Below are 19242 nucleotides of genomic sequence, written 5' to 3'. Positions count from 1 at the left end.
TTCAGAGACCTCACCTTTCCACCACAAACCTGGTTATGGAGGTAGAAAACAGAACTTTGCACAATCTGGCACTTGGACACCTTCACAGTGCGGTTTGCACTCTTCAGTGTCCTAAATGCCTTCTCTGGTGAACCACATGACCTGCAGGTGTCACTGAAGACAACTATTTTGGCTTGAAAGGTGCCACTGAAGGCATCCTAGCCACTCAGGACATGACATCATTCTCTAAAGCCTTGACCCAAAAGGCAGTACCATAATATGGAACGGGAAGTAGCAAATATGTGTTTTCTTGCTCCAATATCACTTTGGAGCTGGCTGTCCTGTTTAGTATGAGTCCAAAATAAACTAGATGTAGAGGGTAGTCATCTCAGCTTGGAATAAGGAAGTAATCATCTGATTAGGAAGCTTTATTGAAAATCACAACATAAAATATTCCAGATTTAGAGACAGTCGTATAGTGACCTCCCATATCTCTACCAAAACTCAAGAAGAGTAAATTGCTATGACCATAGGAAAGCATAGGATCCCTGAAGCAGAAGTACAGAGAATGTTCAGGACTGTGGGGAAGGTTGGCAGCTGAATTGGAAAATTGAGCAATGAGCCATGCTTGGACCTGCAGTGGTGCACGTGGGTGCCTTGACAGACCTCAGATCAGAGATGGGACTACAATGTGACATGAAACCACATCATGCAGTGTAGATTTGGGGGCAGAAGGATGCACCACAGTAGGAGTTCTAATAACCCCAAAACCACCCACCAGAATGGGAAATGCAGTGCCTTGAGATGCCAGAATTTAAACCATCATATCGTAGTGGGAGGAAACCATTTGAACCTTGTCCCCCTCCATATGAGACACAGGAAGGCCAGTATGTAACCATTACCTTTCTACAGTAGTTGTTGTCTCCCTTAGGAGCTGTCATGTGCAGGGTGAGGTGCTGTTTTGTTGTAAGCAAGTGACTATCTACCGTTTACCTTCTCATCTCATTGAATTATACCTTAAAGTGCTCCTTCAATTAATCTTTCGTGAGTGGGCTGATTGCATTACTCTTAGACACATGTGGGCCATCTTTGTCAGTACAGTTCAAACTTTATTCGGTGAATTTCACCATCAAGGATCATAAAAGCATATACATACAAAAGTAGAAAGTCAAGAATAAAAAAAACATAAGAACATACTAATACAGTACAATTTGCATTAAAATATTTAAAACTGAATACAGCTTAAAAGAAAGAAAATTAAAACCAAGTGTAATCAACCAAACAACTGCCAGAAAGAGTACATTACAGTGCTATTTTAAAGTGTTCTTTGCCTGATCCTCCAAATAGTCATCAGAATTAGAAACCGCAAGACTGCAAAGACCACAAATTGCCTCATGTCAGACATTTACATTTTTAAAGCTTCTCTAAATTCTCTGACCCCTAGGCTTCGAGATAGTAGGGCAACCCATTTATTTCTTATACTGTAATGCATAGGGAAAAACAATAGTACATATTCTATTATTCATATTAATGGCCGATTATTCCCAACTTGCTGTGAATGAGGTGAGCGGAGGAGTCCCTTATCTTCATTGCATGTAGAGCTGCCTGAAATAGCTTGGCTCCACTTTGCAATGAGCCTATTTTGTGCAAACGATATGCCCTGTTTATTAGATCTTTTGGCATTGCACTTGCCTTTTCCGGGGTGTCCCATAGGCATTCTAGCCCAATATTCATGAGGGCTGACCTCACGTGCCTAACCCACGAGAGATCACCCGCTCCTGGCAGGCGCAAGACCTCTGCTGGTTCCTGTTGGTAATGACTCAGTTCCAGGGTTGCCCAAATGCTTCTCTGGAACAGAAGAGGCCTTACCTAGCTATATCTGAAACCTTATTAAATCTGAGCTCCAACTGCAGGGGGAGCAATGGAGTGCTTACTGGCAAACTAGTCAGTTATCATATAAAGTGGTTTTCTGCAGCAACCAAAGAGAATGTCTACCATTGCCCCCAGAGTTTAATGCCATACAAAGCGGATCCTAGCCCTGGATGAATGTAAACCTGCAGGACTGGTGAAATGGGACAATATTGGGAGGCCTTAGATGTCTTCAATAGTCCCCCAGTGGTTTGATTTAGTTTTAATCCACCTTGCAATATTTTTCTGCTAATTAAAATGCTCAGTCAGATTAACGCCAAAATATTCAAAAGTATGAGCTTCCTCTCGGAGGTTCCCTCTCAGCGTGGATTTTGGCGGGTGGAGTGGCAAGGGTTAAGAACCATATACTTTGTTTTTGCAAGATTAACATCTAGACCCCTCGCCATGCAAAAGCTGTCAAACTTATCAAGAATTTTTTGCAGTCCCATGGGGGATATTGAGAGAAGCAACGTGTTGTCGGCAAACATCAGAGCAGGAACCCAGGTGTTTGCCAGGCGGGGTGCGTCAGATTTGCTATGGTCCACATACACTACCAGATCAATTATGAAGAGTGATACTAGAGAGTGGGTGTGAGGACACACCCCTACCTACCTCCCCTACTGACCAGTAACCGCATCATTTACACCATCTGACCACATCAGACTTGGGCAAAATTGAGGTCTTACGATCAGGTTCAAAAGGTAGAGCGGGACCCCCATGTCTGCTCAAATTTGCCACAACTTAAGTCGAGGAAGAAGGTTGAATGCCAACCTAAGTCACCTTCCCCCTCCTGCACTAACTTCCAGTACAATAACTGGAGGCTGAGAGCTGGAGTACTGGTATGCTGTCTAAAGCCCGCTTGCAGAGGGGTCAATTTATCTGAGGGAGTCATTCAGTCTTGCAGTCTACTCAGGATGACCCTTGCAAAGAGCTTTTTGGCACAATCAACTAGGCCTATTGACCTATAATTAGAGTGAAGATCTCGGGATCCCTTCTTATAAATGGGGACAATCTCAGCACCGGCCCAGGTGGGGGGGGCAGATGGGCCCCCTTTCAATATGGTTTTGAAAAATATGGCAAAGTAAGGGGTCCAAACATTGATCTCATCCCAAAAAAGGTCAACAGGTACCTAACTAGCCCCAGAGGTTTATGTCGCACAATTTTATGAATGGCTTGCCTAATGTCCTTAAGACTAAACCCTATATCTTCCTGCGGACTACCTAGCAAAGCGAGCAGTCTTGGGGTAAGTTCTAACCCATGAGAGCTCGATGAGCCAGCACCACAAGCGGCCAGCTCAAAGTGTTCACACTGCTCCTAAGGGGAATATAAGCTACAGAAGTGGGCAACCCGTTCTATCATCGTGACATAGTTTTCAAATTGGCGTATACCCTTCACAAGAGCCAGTGGATATAATAGTCCCAAAAAATTCATGAGTGTCCTCATTTGCCCCTCTAAGTGCACCCACCCATTTTTTTGATTTCCCACTCTCTCTTGGCTGCCCGCATGGCATTTGTATCTGCCACTCAAGCTGTTTGAAGCAATAGTCAGTTGTTTGATGTGGTAGCACCCATTAATGCCCTGCGGGCCTGTTTGCATTGTGTATTGTGCCAGGTGGGAGCACCTCGCCTCCTAGCTGAACGACTAGCCTCTACAAAAAAGTTATGTCTCAGTTTCTGGAACATTTAGGTATGAAGATTTCTAAAACTGAATAGAGCCTCACCATGCTCCGGAAGCATGTTTAATAGTGACATTAACTCCTCTATCAACTGCTTTGTAGATTTCAGCAGCTGATTCCCTGGCACGCTAGAACGCACTCCATTTTACTCTTTGTTTATTAGGGGCCAGTGTTAGCCTTCTATCAAAGATCTCATTATTGTTTAGCTGCACTACAGAAGTAATGTCCCTCAGTTCTAGGACAAGCACATTGTGGTCACTATCCTGGTGGGGTAGGACTACCATGTCTATTAGTTTAGACCAAAATAAGACTTCAAGTAAAAATAATCAATAAGGCTTGTACTGTGGAGTCTATTAAACGTGTGTTTGCCTTTTCTGTCGACCATGACCTTCCAGTGCAGGCTCTTAGTCACTGATTAAGTGTAAGGGAGTTTTGTTGAAGGGCTAAACAGGACCATCTTTTTATAGGAGGGATGGTTAGAGCAGTTATAAGCCACAACTGATCTTCCTTGGTTGATTAGAGCTCAATGTGAGCATCAAGGGGCTCACATTGGCAATTGAGATTGCACAATCTTGACGGCCTCGGTCCGTAGTTTGGCCAGATGGGCGGATAGCATTTGGATTAATCCAGACTAAGATTTACTTGCTGAGGGCCTACAGTAAAAATTGTAAATATAATATGTGGACATAATTGGAGAGGTCAAATTGATACACAAGTCTGGATAGGTCAGCTTGATTTCCTTGATACTACACATTGAAGTTGTTTTAACCCAAATTGTTAACCCCCACCCCCCACTGACCTGACTCTTCCCACTGAAATGGCCTCTTTACTGAATTGCATAAATCCTGAGAGATGTATAGAGCTAGTCGGCCAAGTTTCTTGAAATAAGTATATGTTGTATGCATGGATAGAAGCACACCACTTGGGTAAATCAGCTTGGATGGTAGCCCAGCTACATTCCAGGATACCAATTTTATGGTTAAAGTAGAATGAGCCATATCCACACACGCACTCTCACCATCAACTGTGTTAAGTAGATCGGGCCCATCCCCATCCATACACACATTCGCCTTATCAGCTTCATGAAATGGAACAATTGGGTGTCTGAAATAGGCCAGGCCCTACCCCATCATGTCAATCGATGTCGGCTAGTACATCAAAGCGATAATAGATTGAAATCCCACTCTGTAAAACATTATTCAATCTTGAGGCCATGTGCTGCATCCGTCTGCTATCCTCATTAATACATGAACCAGGTTTGTAAAAATTAGCCCAAGGGCAATAAGGGATTGTTACTGTTTTTCGGCTGGTTGTTCATGTGCCAAAAAAGCAATTGCTGTACCAAATAAAGTGATGTAAATTTGATAATGATACAGTCCTCATGCCTGTCCTTCGTTCCCACACCACGCTAGCCCACCCCCCTTGTCAGCATGATGTTATTTGCCATAGTCAATGGAACATATCTATTGCTACTCAACTAGTTCAGTGTCTTGTTGGACAAATCTGCCTTGGACTTTTTTTGATGCAGTGTCAGGGGTACACTAGAAAGAATTGCCATGTATGGGCACAGGGCTGGGGGTAGATTAATAACTGGCTGCATTGACACTTTTGAGGGGCCACACCAGCCATCATAATCCAAATCCTGGGATTGTTGATAGTGTCAGCCTTTGCTTGTGCATAGCTGCTGGGCTTTGAGGAGCAGCACTCCTTATTTTACTTGGAATGATAGTATTAGAGACCAACTTTGGTGAATCAGATCGAGCTCTGGGAATTGGGAGCACCTCAAGGCTGGGTTGGTGCCTTTCAGGGGTATTTTGGTGTCCATCTCGCCTGTACTTGTGGCGGGGGGGCCTATTAAGGCCCTGGGCAGAGGATTCCCATGTACGTTTCAGGTTTGTCAGCGTGGACTCAATGGTATCCAGCTGAGGCAATGTAAGAGATACTTCCGCCCACAGTAAAGCAATTACTTTAGCCAAACAATCCTCAATCATGCTCCTTGCTCCCAGGGTTTCAACATGTAAGCCAACAATGGTGGATTGCTCAAGACTGGCGTTTACACTGACCACAACTTAATAGGTTGCTTTTAGCGCTTAGCCGCTGCAGGTTGAAGCGCGCTGTCAGATGGACAAGACATTACGGTTAGGGAGGATGATCTTGGGTCATTTGTGGTCAACAAAAGTGAAGTACACCGTGGTATGCTTATAGGAGGAGCAGGTAAAGAAGGGGCGACCGGGGAAACTCCTGTGGAACCTATCCCAGTGGAGGAACCAAGAGAGAGCCTACATTCTGCAAGGTCACTTTCATTGCTTGTCACACTCACTGAATCATTTTATCTATGGAGGCGGCTTTGGCTGGTGGCGTAGTAGTGACCAGGATTCCTGCTAGTTTTCTCTTCACCATTTTAGCTGTGGAGTCACGAGGCAGACGTCACTTAGCTTGTAAAGGTACGCAGGCAAGGAAACAAGGCCCAAAAAATAATAGCAAAGAGACGTGGCCCAGCCCAGCCTCCTCTGGGCTCCAACGGGTGTGGATGGGCCCGTCCTCAGCCCGTGCATGTCCTGCAAGGCCGGATGTTCACTTGTACTCTTAATCGCTCTCTGCAAAGATGATCGGGTGCAGGGAAGTTGAAAAGCTGCCTCCTGAAGCCCTGTGGTACTTGGGACTCTGAGTCCCTTCACAGAATGCCACCTGTTTGTCCCACAGAGTTGGATGTCCACTTGCACTATGTAGCGCTCTGCAACGATGAACAGGTGCAGGTGCAGGTGAAGGGCCGCCTCCAGGAGCCCTGTGGTACCTGGGACTCTGAGCCCCTCCACAGAATGCCGCTTGTTTGTCAAATACAACAGGATATCCACTCGCACTAAATAGAGCTCTGCAACAATGATCATGTGCAGGGGACGTGAAGGGCCGCCTCCTGGAGCACTGTGATACCTGGGACTCTCATTCCTTTGACTTAATACTGCCTGTTTGTCCCTCTTTATCTCAATTGAAATCTACAGTTTTCTTGTCATTGATCTGAGCATTCTTGTGTGAACTTAAACAGTGAACTTCAGAATTGGTCTAGAAAGCCTGAATGTGCATTATCTACCTATAGATACAATGATTAGCTACTAGTTTTTAGGAACACTACTCTTTGTTTGCAAGAACAGCTTTTAAAACCTTTATTGACTTGCCAGAATGTTTCCAAAATGTGTCTGGGCAGTAAAGATATCAGTGTAGTGCATCTGGGCCAGTTTCATTTCCATAATATAATTGAGCATTATCTGTTTCAGTGCATCAGTGCTTGTATTTCACTTTTCAAAATGAAAGCAGTTGTTATAGTTAGCTGTGCTTTATGTTGCATAGTTTGCTTTAGGAGATCAGCTGCATTCTTTTGTTCTGTGCTAATCATGCCTGTCACCTTTGCTAAGTAAACCAGCATTTTGACTGTCAATTTTATATCAGCATGAGAAAAGCATAATGTGCATGTTAGCTATTGAAACTACAGTACAGTAATAGTTGAGCGAGCGCCTTGCCAGAGGCAAACCGAAGACTTCTGGAGCCATATTACACAAGCCCCCAGGGTGCGACAGGCATTTGGGCCCGCTTTATGTGCCCCAGGGCATTATGCTATTACAGCATCTGCGGCCCCTTTTGTAATACAGATAGAGCTAGCACACATGTAGCGCCAGCGCTATCATTAGAGGATGTTCCCTCATTTGCATGGCGAGTAGCCCCATGCAAATGAGGGAAGCACTTTGCCTCTGAACCCGTGCCGTATTATTGACGTAGGCGCAGGGGCAAACATGCTTTTAAAAGGCACCCTTAAAGTGTTCTACAAAAAGGGGGAGCACTTTCTGTGGCCTTCTAAATGCAACCCTCTAAGGGGATGAAAGGTGGTCCAAAGGACCACCCAGACATCCCCTTGCAGGTGTGTGCAGTCAGTCATTGTACCCGCCTTCAAGGGGAACACTAATCCCCTTTAAAAGTGCAGGTGGGTTACCCAAAGCAGATTTTAAACAGTTGCTCGGTATTATCTTGAATGAGCTGGCCTGACAGTGCGAGTTCACAGCTGCCCTGAGGGCAGTGCATTCTTCCTGACAGGGCACACATTCCATGTTTGCACCCGGTGCACCTGCTTAGCGGTGTGCCATGGCACAAACATGGAAAGTGCACCCTATCGGTAATACGGGCCCTGGTAGACTTTTCTGTGCACTTCTTACGTAAATGAGCAGGATGTTGTCATAAACTGCATGCTATATTTCCAAACTCATGGCCTCTTTAACAACATAATGACACAGCGTGCCACTGCAAGCCATTTTGCTATGCTGAACTGTGTCATTTTAAAAGCACAGGGATGCTTTTAAAACAATATGATGCCTCCCTGTGCTTTGCCTTGTGCTGGAACACAATTGTCTGCCGTGTGCCAACGCAGGCACCTTTACACCACGGTGCAAGGGTGCCTGCATTGCGGGGATGATTGTTTTTGTGCAGGAAGGTGACCCTACCTGCACAAAAACAATCATTGATGGTGTTTTCCTCTTTCTATGTGTGCAGCAGAATTCAGCACGCATAGAATATGGAAAAATTAAAGTATTTCTCCTTGTTGCACCTCCTTACGACTCCCTTGGGGGAAACATCCTTTACAACGCAACTTTTACCACGCAGTGCCTTTACGACGCAACTTTTACAACGCAAACCATTACAACGCATTGCGCTGGGGGGCGCTCTAGGATAGGGAATAGGTTTAATTTACTATCCAACACCTTCCCTAGTTTCCACGGGGACTGGAGTTGGAATAGTAAATTAAACTATTCACTATCCAGCGCCCCAAAGCACTATGCGTTGTAATGGTATGCGTGGTAAAAACCGCGTTGTAAAAGCATGCGATGTCAAAGCATGCGTTGTAATGTCATACATCCCTCCCTTGGCTATGGTGTAGGAATCTAATGCATTCAAAGGTTTACGAGATGTAATCTGGAAATGCTTCAGAATCCATGGGTGCACCCACAGCAACTCCCATAGCATGCCACTTCCACGCAAAGTGATGCGTGAAGAGGGGAAGTATTTACAAGGCAATGAAAAGCCACGCAGACTAACCTGCCACTGCGTCAAAGAAAGTGACACACCGGTGGCTCAAGGGACTTGTAAATAAGCTCCCAAGTTTACTTAGGCATAGATGAAAGTATTTAAAAAAGATAAAAAATGTGTAGCGCCATCAAAGGCAGAGTAACTCTTCATGATTTTAATGTCCAGCTTGAAGATTAATGAGCGTGACAAATTTGCAAAATACATGCAGCAGGATTTGAACGAAATCTCTTAATCAATTCGATGAACATATGCCCAAAATAACTTGAAAAGACTTTCAACTGGATCACAGATTTTGTCTGCGTCAAAGGCACCCTAAACTATGTCGCTCTTTACATTAGCTAGATTTAAAAGATCCTATGGCTGTTTTGAATGTGATAAATCCATAACGGTCTTGACAAAATAAACTTGATTGAGGTTTATCAAGCTTGAAAATCGAATTCCCTATTCTGGTGAGAGTGATCTTTTCAAATAGCTAGTAGTATAAATTTACCAATAGATCGATTGATATTTTTGAGTTAACAGATATTTTCTTTTCATTTTCATTCTTAAAATAATGAAATTATTAGCCAAAAAGCCTGACAAGCTAAACAAAAAATTTTTTATGGTGCAAATGCATTGAAAGAAAGTAAACTACAAAACATATATTTATATATAATTTACATGAAATATTCATATAAAATAGTTGTATAAAATATAAAATATATTTTATTTAAAATAGATAATATTATAAATTCCTTTTTATGTAAAATAAATGCTTCAATATTCTTAAAAAAAACTATTGAGATAGGAGGATACAGGGGTTACCAGTGAGGACACCATGATAAAACCATCATTAAAATCTCAATTGATGTTTAGGATGGGGGTGAACACTGTACAGTGAAGCTGCTTCTATAGCACTGCAAGCCCATGCACTGTAGAAGCAGCAGCTCAGTTTCAAATGAAGCATGTTGATCCAGGTCTGTGCTGAATGGCCCTGACAGATAAGAGGAGGAATGAGGAGGAAAGATGGCAGTGTGGATGAGAAGATCCAAGCACCTAGGGACCAGGATAGTATGGGAACATGGCGGTAACGTTTGTTTTTCTTTTTAAATAGAGGAAAGTTATTTAAGAAAGTAATTTTTTGCCATTATCAGATTTTTGTTATTGGGGTTAATAACGATTATTTACAGAGTTACTGCTTTTATTCATTTTAACTTTGTTGAACGGAGGATATCAGGTAGCCTTATGCTTACACAGATGCTAAAATCCTGAAATAACTTGCCATGAATTCACCCAGACCAATTACTTAGGGACATTTTTTGTTTCATTACAAGAAATTGCAGTGCCCAAGGAATCCTATTTCATGAAGATATGGGTTGACCACTTGTCAGTAATTCTCAATGTGGCTTTCTGAATGCACCCAGTTATCTTAGCACAACATCAGCGAATGTGAGGTTTGGGACCGGAGATAGCTTAGGATGATGCTGTTGCCAAATCAGGGATACTGACCTATTTCATGTTAAGTTATGGTGTGATCATTTGTAAGGTATTTCCAAAGTTGTGAAATTTTCTTTTTTTGCGATCCCACCTAGTTACCCCCCAAATGTTCACAAAGTTAAAAAGTAACTGGCCTTTTGCATGAAAATCTGGAATACTCCCCTGTGCCATCATTTTGTATATTAGCGTAACCTTTTTCTTTCCAATATTATGTCACCCATTAAGATTAGCCACTGCATGCCCAGGCATGCGAAAAAAGGTCTTCAGGCTCCCAAATACATGTTTTGAGAGTAGCATTATAGTGAGAGAGTGGAAAGAAAAGTTATTTTGTTATTTGGGTCATGTGTATTTCTTTAAAATTGGGCAATATGGAAGGGGAAACTGGCCACTCCATACATTACTTAAGAAACTGCAGGTGATCTAGAATGCCGCGGCCAGACTCTTTTGTTCAACCTTTCCAAGTGAGCAAATGTCAGTTCTCATCTTCACGTTCTGCTCTGGCTTCCAATGGTTATGAGGGTGAAGTTCAAGGCCCCTGTGACTGTGCACTCTGCACTATATGGCCATGGCCCGGCCTACCTTCAGTCCAGATTCGGTTTCTAATCCCCTATCAGGCAGCTTCGCACTTCTAACAAACTTCTGGTGATTGTCCCGAGGGCCTGCAATCAGAAATCTGGTGGCAGCTCTCTGGTCCATCTAGGAGCTAGGGCCTAGAATCAGCTTCCGGTGGAGCTTCGTGCTGTATACCCTACAATTTATTAGCAAACTCTTTATTTAAGTAAGGTGAGGCACTTAAACACAATTACCGTTGTAGTGTGCACCATATGAATGAAAAATAAAATACTGATAAACTGACTACAAAAAGAACTAAATCTAACAGTGGCATTTCCATCACTGGCAGAGAACACATTCATTAAAACATAGTCTGTGGTGTATACCAATGACTATAACTTCCCTTGTCCCAGAGATTTACAAGGATGCCTGACACTGATTGCAGTGAACAAAATGCTAGGCACATTCTTGGTAAGGTAGATGTGTTCATAGTTTGCTATTTTAAGTTTAACAGGTGTATGTTTAGACAGAACTTGTTCAATGGCTGGGGAAGGTGTGCCACGCTGCTTCTGTTTGGTTGTTGCTCACATGCCTTGTGCTTTTTCTTCGGTAGACTCAAAATTATTTGAATTTGGTGGAGGTCTTCAACACTTTTGGTGCGGTTTAAAATTGCTACAGCCCGCTCGTGCCATGCTAGGTCAGATTCTGGATCGGGACAGGTTTCTTGGCCCTTATCCTTAGAACCTACCAGCTCTCCCATGGAAAATATATTCAATCCATAAATTCCTTTGTATATCCACCACTGTGATCATGTGGATGGAAACCGTGTGGTGAATGAATGTCATCCTTTGAGATATAAAGTTGCACAAAATGGTGGTTTCTTTTCAGGATTTCATCATCTGTAACTGTGGACATACCAACTGGAGTGTTGCTGTAGATTCCCTGTAGCTGATTGGTGGGCTGAACTAATGTAATTCCTTTCCTTGTCAGACTCGCCCCTTCTCGGAAACTACCTGAGCTCCTCTTTCCCCTTGTTTGTTGTGTTGAGCAACCAAGAGACCTTAGCTGAAAGAGTCTGTTTTCAATCAATCGAATCCACATAACCTGATTAGTTTATACCAACCTCTACTATCCTTCTTCAGAAAACTGGGTAAAATTCATGTTTCCCAGACTGGCTAGGTAGAGGTTACATGTTAAAGGAAACACAATCTTTTATTGCCCTTGGCTTTTTGCAGGGACCTGAAGACAAGAAAACGTGTCCCCACCCTGCAGTTATGTGTATTTAATCTAGAGTCTTAATGAGCATCAGCCTAAAGAAATAAAGAAATATTTTCCTGGGGAAATGAGTTGGTTTGTTGCTGTCCCCTTAAGGTCGGGCCTAGGATTTGGAAGAAATCTAGGTGTCATTTAGAGAAGATGAAAAAACTGTGTGGTGAGGAGCAGATCCATGGCCAGGAATATTGAGAACTCTGACTTAATGAACTGTAGAATGAACTGTAGCCCGATAGATGGCAGTATAGAGCAAGTAAGCCATCAAGGAGCCACAAATGCATCAGGGCTCAGTTGACCAGGACTAGCATAGCATCTTTGAATCCAAAGGACAGAAAAACATCCAATTCATTTCCAGGAGTGGGAGTGCATCATCCCTGACCCATGTTTTAGTGCATCCTAGATAATGTAGGAACCTGTATCCGATGTTTTTCAGCTGACAAGAATGGCGACCCTTTTCATCTTGAGTCTAAATCTGACATCATCAGTCATACAACAGGCACCTAACAAAGCCCACAATACAGTCATTTTCAGTCCAAAATTATCCAGCCACAACCCCCATATGCAGTCAGATTTGCAGGGACACCCCATGCCACATACACCGGCAGTGGTCTATTTTGACCCATGAGTGATGTCTCTTTTTGCACCTTCCGTGGCCAGCCCAATAAGATACCTCTCCCCCCTGGTATAGCGAAGACACACCTGCCCTGCACTGCCACAGACACACCTCCAGCTGCATGGCACCAGCCCATGGGGCTCCTCCCTGCCGTTGACCCCAGCTTAGGGGGGAGAGAGGAACAGAGGAAACCGCAACAGGGCCTCACTAGGTCTGAGTCTCAGCCGCACTGTTGGGACCCCAGCCAAAGCAAAAATCAGGCAGGCAGACCACTGTGTTGAACAAGTCACTGCAGGGATCATAAGCAGGATTGCCATGCACGACGGGTTAGATCAATGCAGATGGTCGGAATAGCTTGGATCGCACCTAGAGTGCAACCGCTGTCTTGCACAGCCAAATCACGCCTCAGCTCTGCAGTTCAAATTTGTGATTGGATCCTTTGACTGAATCCCAATTCCATCTGTTGATTGGTTGGGTTACGTAGGTGTCCTCTATACTGTGGATACTCACAAGATCTAAAAACCCTAATTGTAACTGTTTTTTAAAATGTTGCCATCTTCTGGGAATGAATTACAAGGTGCTAGTCTCTATTCTACAACAGCAGCAGCTTCACTTTGATGGGTTATGGGGAACCAGTTGAGTCAGTAAATATTTCTCCTTTAAGCATGTCCTGTGCCGCAGACCCCTTTGTATTAGATTCATGGTAGTCCTGTTAATTGTAAAAAAAAGACTCTCCACTTAGGGATGAAGCAGTGGGCAACCCTGAAGAAACACATTCGGCATTAACTAAACCCTGTTCATTCATTTAGGATGTTGGGTTTTTGAATACCTTTATTTGTATATGTTTGTGAACAATCAGCTAAATAGGCTCAGCCCCCCTAAAATGTCCACTCTTTTACCCAGGCCACTAAGAAAATAGATCAACAAACAAATGCAAGCTTGATAGTTTGCACACAATGTCTGGCACCTATAACCCAGTGATTAAAACTTTCAAAACTAAACCAGTGGTAAAATCTTGAGAACTGACAATTTCTGAAGGTAGTTGGGCACAGTATCATTTTCTAATAAGACAACCCTTGACATAGGGCTCTAGGCCAATTGAATTGTAGTGTCATACTGTGCAAACATTATAAATGAGATTGTGGTCATATTTTATTCCCTACTTTTTGACCTCTTGTTCTCTGTTCTTTTTTGTGTGTAATTAATTGTGCTATACAGCATTTACATTTTAAACCATCTATCGCCTTCTGGAATAATGCTTACATCCTTCCTCTTGCTTTCATTGGAGCATCAAGTGCACCAATCGACCAACATAGCTATTGAATGCTCACTATTGCTTCAGCTGGAGAGTCCAGTGTACCACTTGAGTAAACTTGCTATACTACCACAGGCTCTTGTGGGACCCAAGTAGGGAACTACAGCACTTGCGATAGGAACCTTGCCATAACAGTGTATTGCCATTGAAATCATAACAAGAAAATTAATCACATTCATTACAAGTGTTTTGTATTATTTTTCTTGCAGGGATTTGTGCCTTTCTTTGTAAGTGCCACAGCTGGGACAACAGTGTATGGAGCATTTGATCCACTTATAGCAATAGCTGATATTTGCAAAAAATACAAGATCTGGATGCACGTGGATGTAAGTAAACTGGACATTATTTGTTGAAATAGTTGCAAATAATGTATAGGTAACTAAAGCATTACAATCAAGCCATTACATATATTGGAGGCAACCAAGTTGCAAGTCTTATAACATTAAAAAATGAGTCAGATTTTTTAACTCGGAGCAAATCACCAATATATGTGACAAAGATTGATTTTCTTGCATAAAAAATAATATGAATAGGTTTGTAGTAGGATTTATATTTCTCTCCAATTGCAAGCTTTGGACCTTATTTAGAGTTTGCCAGACAGGGTACTCCACCAACAACATGGTGGAGTACTATGTCTGTCAAGCTCTTGGACCGCAAGGTATATCTAGAGTTGTGCAGGCCCTCAGTGGTGGAAAGCTTCAACTGGCGGCCCATCAAATATCAAGCCACCTTTCATTGAACATCAGACTATCTTTCCTACTGAGGAAGGACATTCTGACATAATTTGTTTCAGTTTAGGACCGCCAGGGAAAGCTTGGCAGTCCAAAAAAAACAAAAATGCTGCCGCCAAGCCGGGTGAAAACTCCCAGTGTGTCAGAGCCATTCTTATTTTTGTTTTTAATAAACAAACTCCTGCTTTGAGAGTTTGTTTTGGTCAACAAAAACTTTGCTTGGTGGCCATATTAAGCATGGAGGTATCTCAGCAAAGTTACTGAGCCTTCAGGGAGTCACATGGCAACTTCTCCTATGAAGACACAGCGATCTCCTCCAGGCTGGCTGCGGTCTCTAAATATTGTTGGCGCTGATCTGCCAGGATGGTAGAATTCATGACCTCCACGACCATAGCGGATCATATGCTATCTGTTGAATTCTCAATCAGGCCATAAGTTCTATATACAGTACCTGTGTACCCATTCCCTGTGTTCCATCTATAGAGACTAGCTATTTATCTTACGTCTCATAAAATACAAACATTTTGATACAGCAATGACTACAGATCAAGACAGGGACAGTGAACTACAGTTAGCCAGTGAGAGTTGCAGTAGGCCGACTTCACACAAAACTGAGAGCCATCATCATGCAAGAGCAGCTGCAAGAAGTAGCAGTGGGTTTGGGAAGGGAGGGTGGAAATGAATTTTGTAAATAAAATAATGGAATCAAGAGCGAACTGAGAGTATGAGAGAGCTGGGCAGTGATTCAGATTCCACTGCTTTTGCCAGCATCATGCACTATTTCATCTGGGATGCAAGGATTACTTTCAGGGGGATGTGCTTATCAAGTATAATGACACTGAAGGGTTCACAAAACAGTTCTTTTCTGTGTGCTAGATATGGCCCCTCAAACATAGGGGCTGTTAATTGAAGGATATCAGGTTCACTCAAATATAGGATAGGTCATTTGGTTTCCTAAATGTTCTCATAGAAGAGTCTTATTTTTCCACACTCAAATATCATATGAGGGAACAACTCAAAGAAATGATGACGTTTCTAGTGGCACTGAAAGAGAATAGCCATGCTAAGGTATACTTCACCCATTAATTTCTAATGGGGTGACCCAGTAAACCTCAAGACTCTGGGTAGCAGTTATTTTAAACAACAACAATCCTGGTGGTAATCAATTACATACAAGACCAAAATGAATTTATGGTCAAATGAAGAACTGTTGATCAGTTCTTCATTTGCCCATTAATTCATGTTGGTCTTGTATGTAATTGGTTACCGACGGGAATTCTGTTGTTTGTATCAAGGATATACTTTGTGGCATGTAATGGGACTCTACTTATAAAGATATTTACAGTGGTATTGGTGAATAGTTATTTTGTAGTCAAATTCTTTGTTAGTTGCCATCACATTTTATTTTAGTTGCCAACATGATTGGTTCACCCACAACAGAGCATGTATTATGGGTACATTCTTCAGCATATCTTGCCCCAGGAATGAGATTTGATTACATATTTACTCAAAACTGAGGATCCTCATCTACTTTGTTATCCCACACACACAATTAGTAAAAGAAGGAGTGCCTGTGCCCGATGCACTGATCAAAACTTAACAGTTGTGCAATTAAACATGTACCCCAACTATTAAGGCTGGTAGTCTTAAATCCAGCTCACACCTCTTTAATCCATAACCAGACCCTTCCTGTCTTTATCTCACTCTTGCAGGTTCCTACTTTCTCCATTTGTGACCATTTTGCCGTCTTTTGATTTCCTCTGGCTCTCCTGTCTGTGAGTTTTACCCTCTCTTTGCCCTGTAAATATCTGCTGCGGAAACGGAAGTGCTGTTCCCCAGAAATAGGTGCTGGAACCCCCCACCAGCTCAAATTACACACTGGTGACTACTAGTACGTGTGCTATATCACAGGCTGTACATGGTGCATTGGAGAGGACTATAGCTGGTTCATTAACCAAAATAACTTCTAAGGGGACATGGAGTGAAATAATGGTCACAGGAGTAGTATACCACCTTTGCCAAGCTCGCTGGCGTTGAGACACCTGAAGGTGCAGTCATTGTAGGTTGCCACATAAGGTGGGCCAATATTGTGTTTTCTGCTTTGTGGGGAAACCTTCGAGTAGCTCCCGGGACAGGTGACCTTTTGTTTGAGAAATGTGTTTTCCTGAAAGCTCTCCAACCTTGGGTGTCACAGCTTCTGATGGCATACAGCTGTCTATGGAAGTCTGACCCTTGTGCGTGGGGAGTGATTATCTCTTGTAGATGCAACATTAAAAATATTCCTTTGCGGCCTTCAACCTCTGTAAGAAAAATAATAGAAGTGTCTAGCTTTTCCGATCTGCGCCTCTCTGAAATCTTCTGAATTCTACCTTTTGAAAACTGCTGAGATCAAAGTCATGACTTTCAAATGGTTTGATTTTCCTTTCCATTGCAGATAAATAATAAAGCATATGCTGCTTAGATTAACAGGTGTAGGTAATTAACCCTGATAATATATAATTTATATGTATTACAATAATTCTCATTAGATATACTTATGGCTTTGCTAAAAAAACGCGCTTTGTTGAAAATGTTGGCAGACTAGCACACTTCTACAAATCTGTTCTCAAAAGAGTTCATGTTATGCAATTATTTTTGTACTACCTATATAAAATATATGTGGAATATATGTAGATACATACCATTCATACTCCGCTCTGAAAATATGAGAATAATATATTGTGGCATGTTGTGCTTTTGTATTCCTGCCTTAAGTACATGATTAAAGTTGATATGTGTTTTACTGGATTATGCAGAAATGCACCTTCTGCGCTTTATTCTCAAACATCTTTGTATTTGTTCAGCAGTATGAGTGAATGAAAAGTACTTTCTGTCAGTTCAGGATAGGATCTCTATCAATTTTGGTAAATAATGCCTACTAGCCAACAATGTGTACTTCTTTAACAAATTGTGTTTAACCTAAAGTAATGTTTGAAGCTAAGCACCTCCTTTTAAGTGCCCAGATTTGTATTTAGGTTGTTTTTATCTTGGTAAGTGGATAACAGCTGGGTCATACAAGTGTATTCTCGTGAAAGCATCTCTTCAGAGAATAGTGATTACATTTTTTTTTTTTTTTTTTAGGCAGCATGGGGTGGAGGTCTACTGATGTCCAGGAAGCACAGATGGAAGTTAAATGGTGCTGACAGGTATGATTTTAAAGGCATTTTCCAAAACACCCTGTAGAGATTATATGTGTTTATGACAATCACCAATTAGAATAATTCAGTTATTCTTAATTTATATTCTTATATCAGTTGGTGGAAACAAACTTAAATAATAATCGCAAAAGTGATGAACTCCAATACCTTCTCGCTGTTGAGTGAGAGAAGTCTGCCTGTTCCCTGGCAGCACAGCCCAGATTTACTAATTCTTTGTGTCAGGTTTCTGTCACTTTTGTGACACAAAACCAGTGCAAAGGTGTTAGAGTGGGATATACTATTCAATGCAAAATCAGGATTTGCGTTAGATGGTATTCTAAAGTATTGGAAAGTAGTGCTATGCACTGCTTTGTGTGACTTTGTGTCAAGGGGCAATCCATGGGTGGTGCGTGAATGTTCCTATGCAACCACTCATGAGGTTGACGCAAATCCCTATCTGCAAACATTGGTAGACAGGAATTTGGGCCAAAATTTTACACAACACGAGGTAGGTGTTAGGGGGAGAAATGTTTTCATCTCTCCTCGTTTTTCCAACTTTGCATGTGCACTGCATCGTACAACACACAAAGTGTTAAAAGTCTTAAAGCATAGATTTTGTACAAGAAGAGACTCATTCCAGTAAAACAAAAACTATGTATCACAAAACGCACACCCCCTTGCACTATGAAGAAATGCCAAACGTACCCCAGCACCCGTGAGAGGAAATGTTCACCATATCTTATTAGATATGGCTATTTTTTTCCCTTTCTTTTAATGCAAGGCAGCACAGCAACATTTGTGTATTGTTGCCTTGTGTCAAAGGACAGTAAATTTGGACCTACAGGCATAGTTTAATCAATAATGAAAGCAATGCAGGATGCATCTTGTGTATCTGATAGCCTCCAATCTAGATTGATCCACTTGGAGGAGTGTAACACTCGCCCCATGATGAGCTAAGACCTTATCTAACACTTTTGTTTCAATGTTTAAAAGGGACCTCGGCATAGATAGGCCAAGAAGAGGTACATTCCTATGCATGGCTCCTGGCTTTTTGGAATAGAATTATTGTGCATTATTGTGGCCATAGAGACATCTGTTGGTAGATGACCTTCTACTGTCCCTCTACGGCTAGCTAACCTGCTTGAGAAACATTTTTAGATTTACACTGTAAAAGAGTTTGGATCCAGGGCCTTCCCCTTTTAAATGAATCTATTGCAGTCTGTACCTCCTCCACTTCCCCCTCTAAATTAAGTGTTCTGGCGACTGGACACACTCTCAGGATGCACATATACAAATCTTTTCCAGCCATTGACTGGTATAGAGAAACATAGTAAGCTTTAAAGGGTCATGTGATAGCCACACTCATGTCGACCATTCTTATCCCTAACCAGTTGGACCAATCTGAGACACTCGTCATGTTTGAAGGGTCAAGCTAAAAGCTTTTTGGCTGTGTTATAGCATCACGTAATCAGTAT

The 19242-nt window shown here is 42.2% G+C and overlaps 1 protein-coding gene across 1 annotated transcript in view; it reads left to right on the top strand.

Moving 5' to 3' along the window:
* GAD2 (glutamate decarboxylase 2) overlaps positions 1-19242 on the top strand; it is a gene marked incomplete at its 5' end in the record, with an annotated part of 538013 nt that overhangs the window by 307268 nt on the left and 211503 nt on the right. The window contains 2 exons of the mRNA XM_078662797.1: positions 14070-14186; positions 17712-17776. Coding sequence (XP_078518923.1) covers positions 14070-14186; positions 17712-17776 — 182 coding nt within the window. The remainder of the gene's footprint in view (positions 1-14069; positions 14187-17711; positions 17777-19242) is intronic.

The sequence above is a fragment of the Lissotriton helveticus genome, chromosome 10 (assembly GCF_964261635.1).
Source record: "Lissotriton helveticus chromosome 10, aLisHel1.1, whole genome shotgun sequence".
NCBI lineage: Eukaryota > Metazoa > Chordata > Amphibia > Caudata > Salamandridae > Lissotriton > Lissotriton helveticus.
Note: the sequence above shows the minus strand (reverse complement) of the source record. Positions and strands in the feature narration are given on the sequence as shown.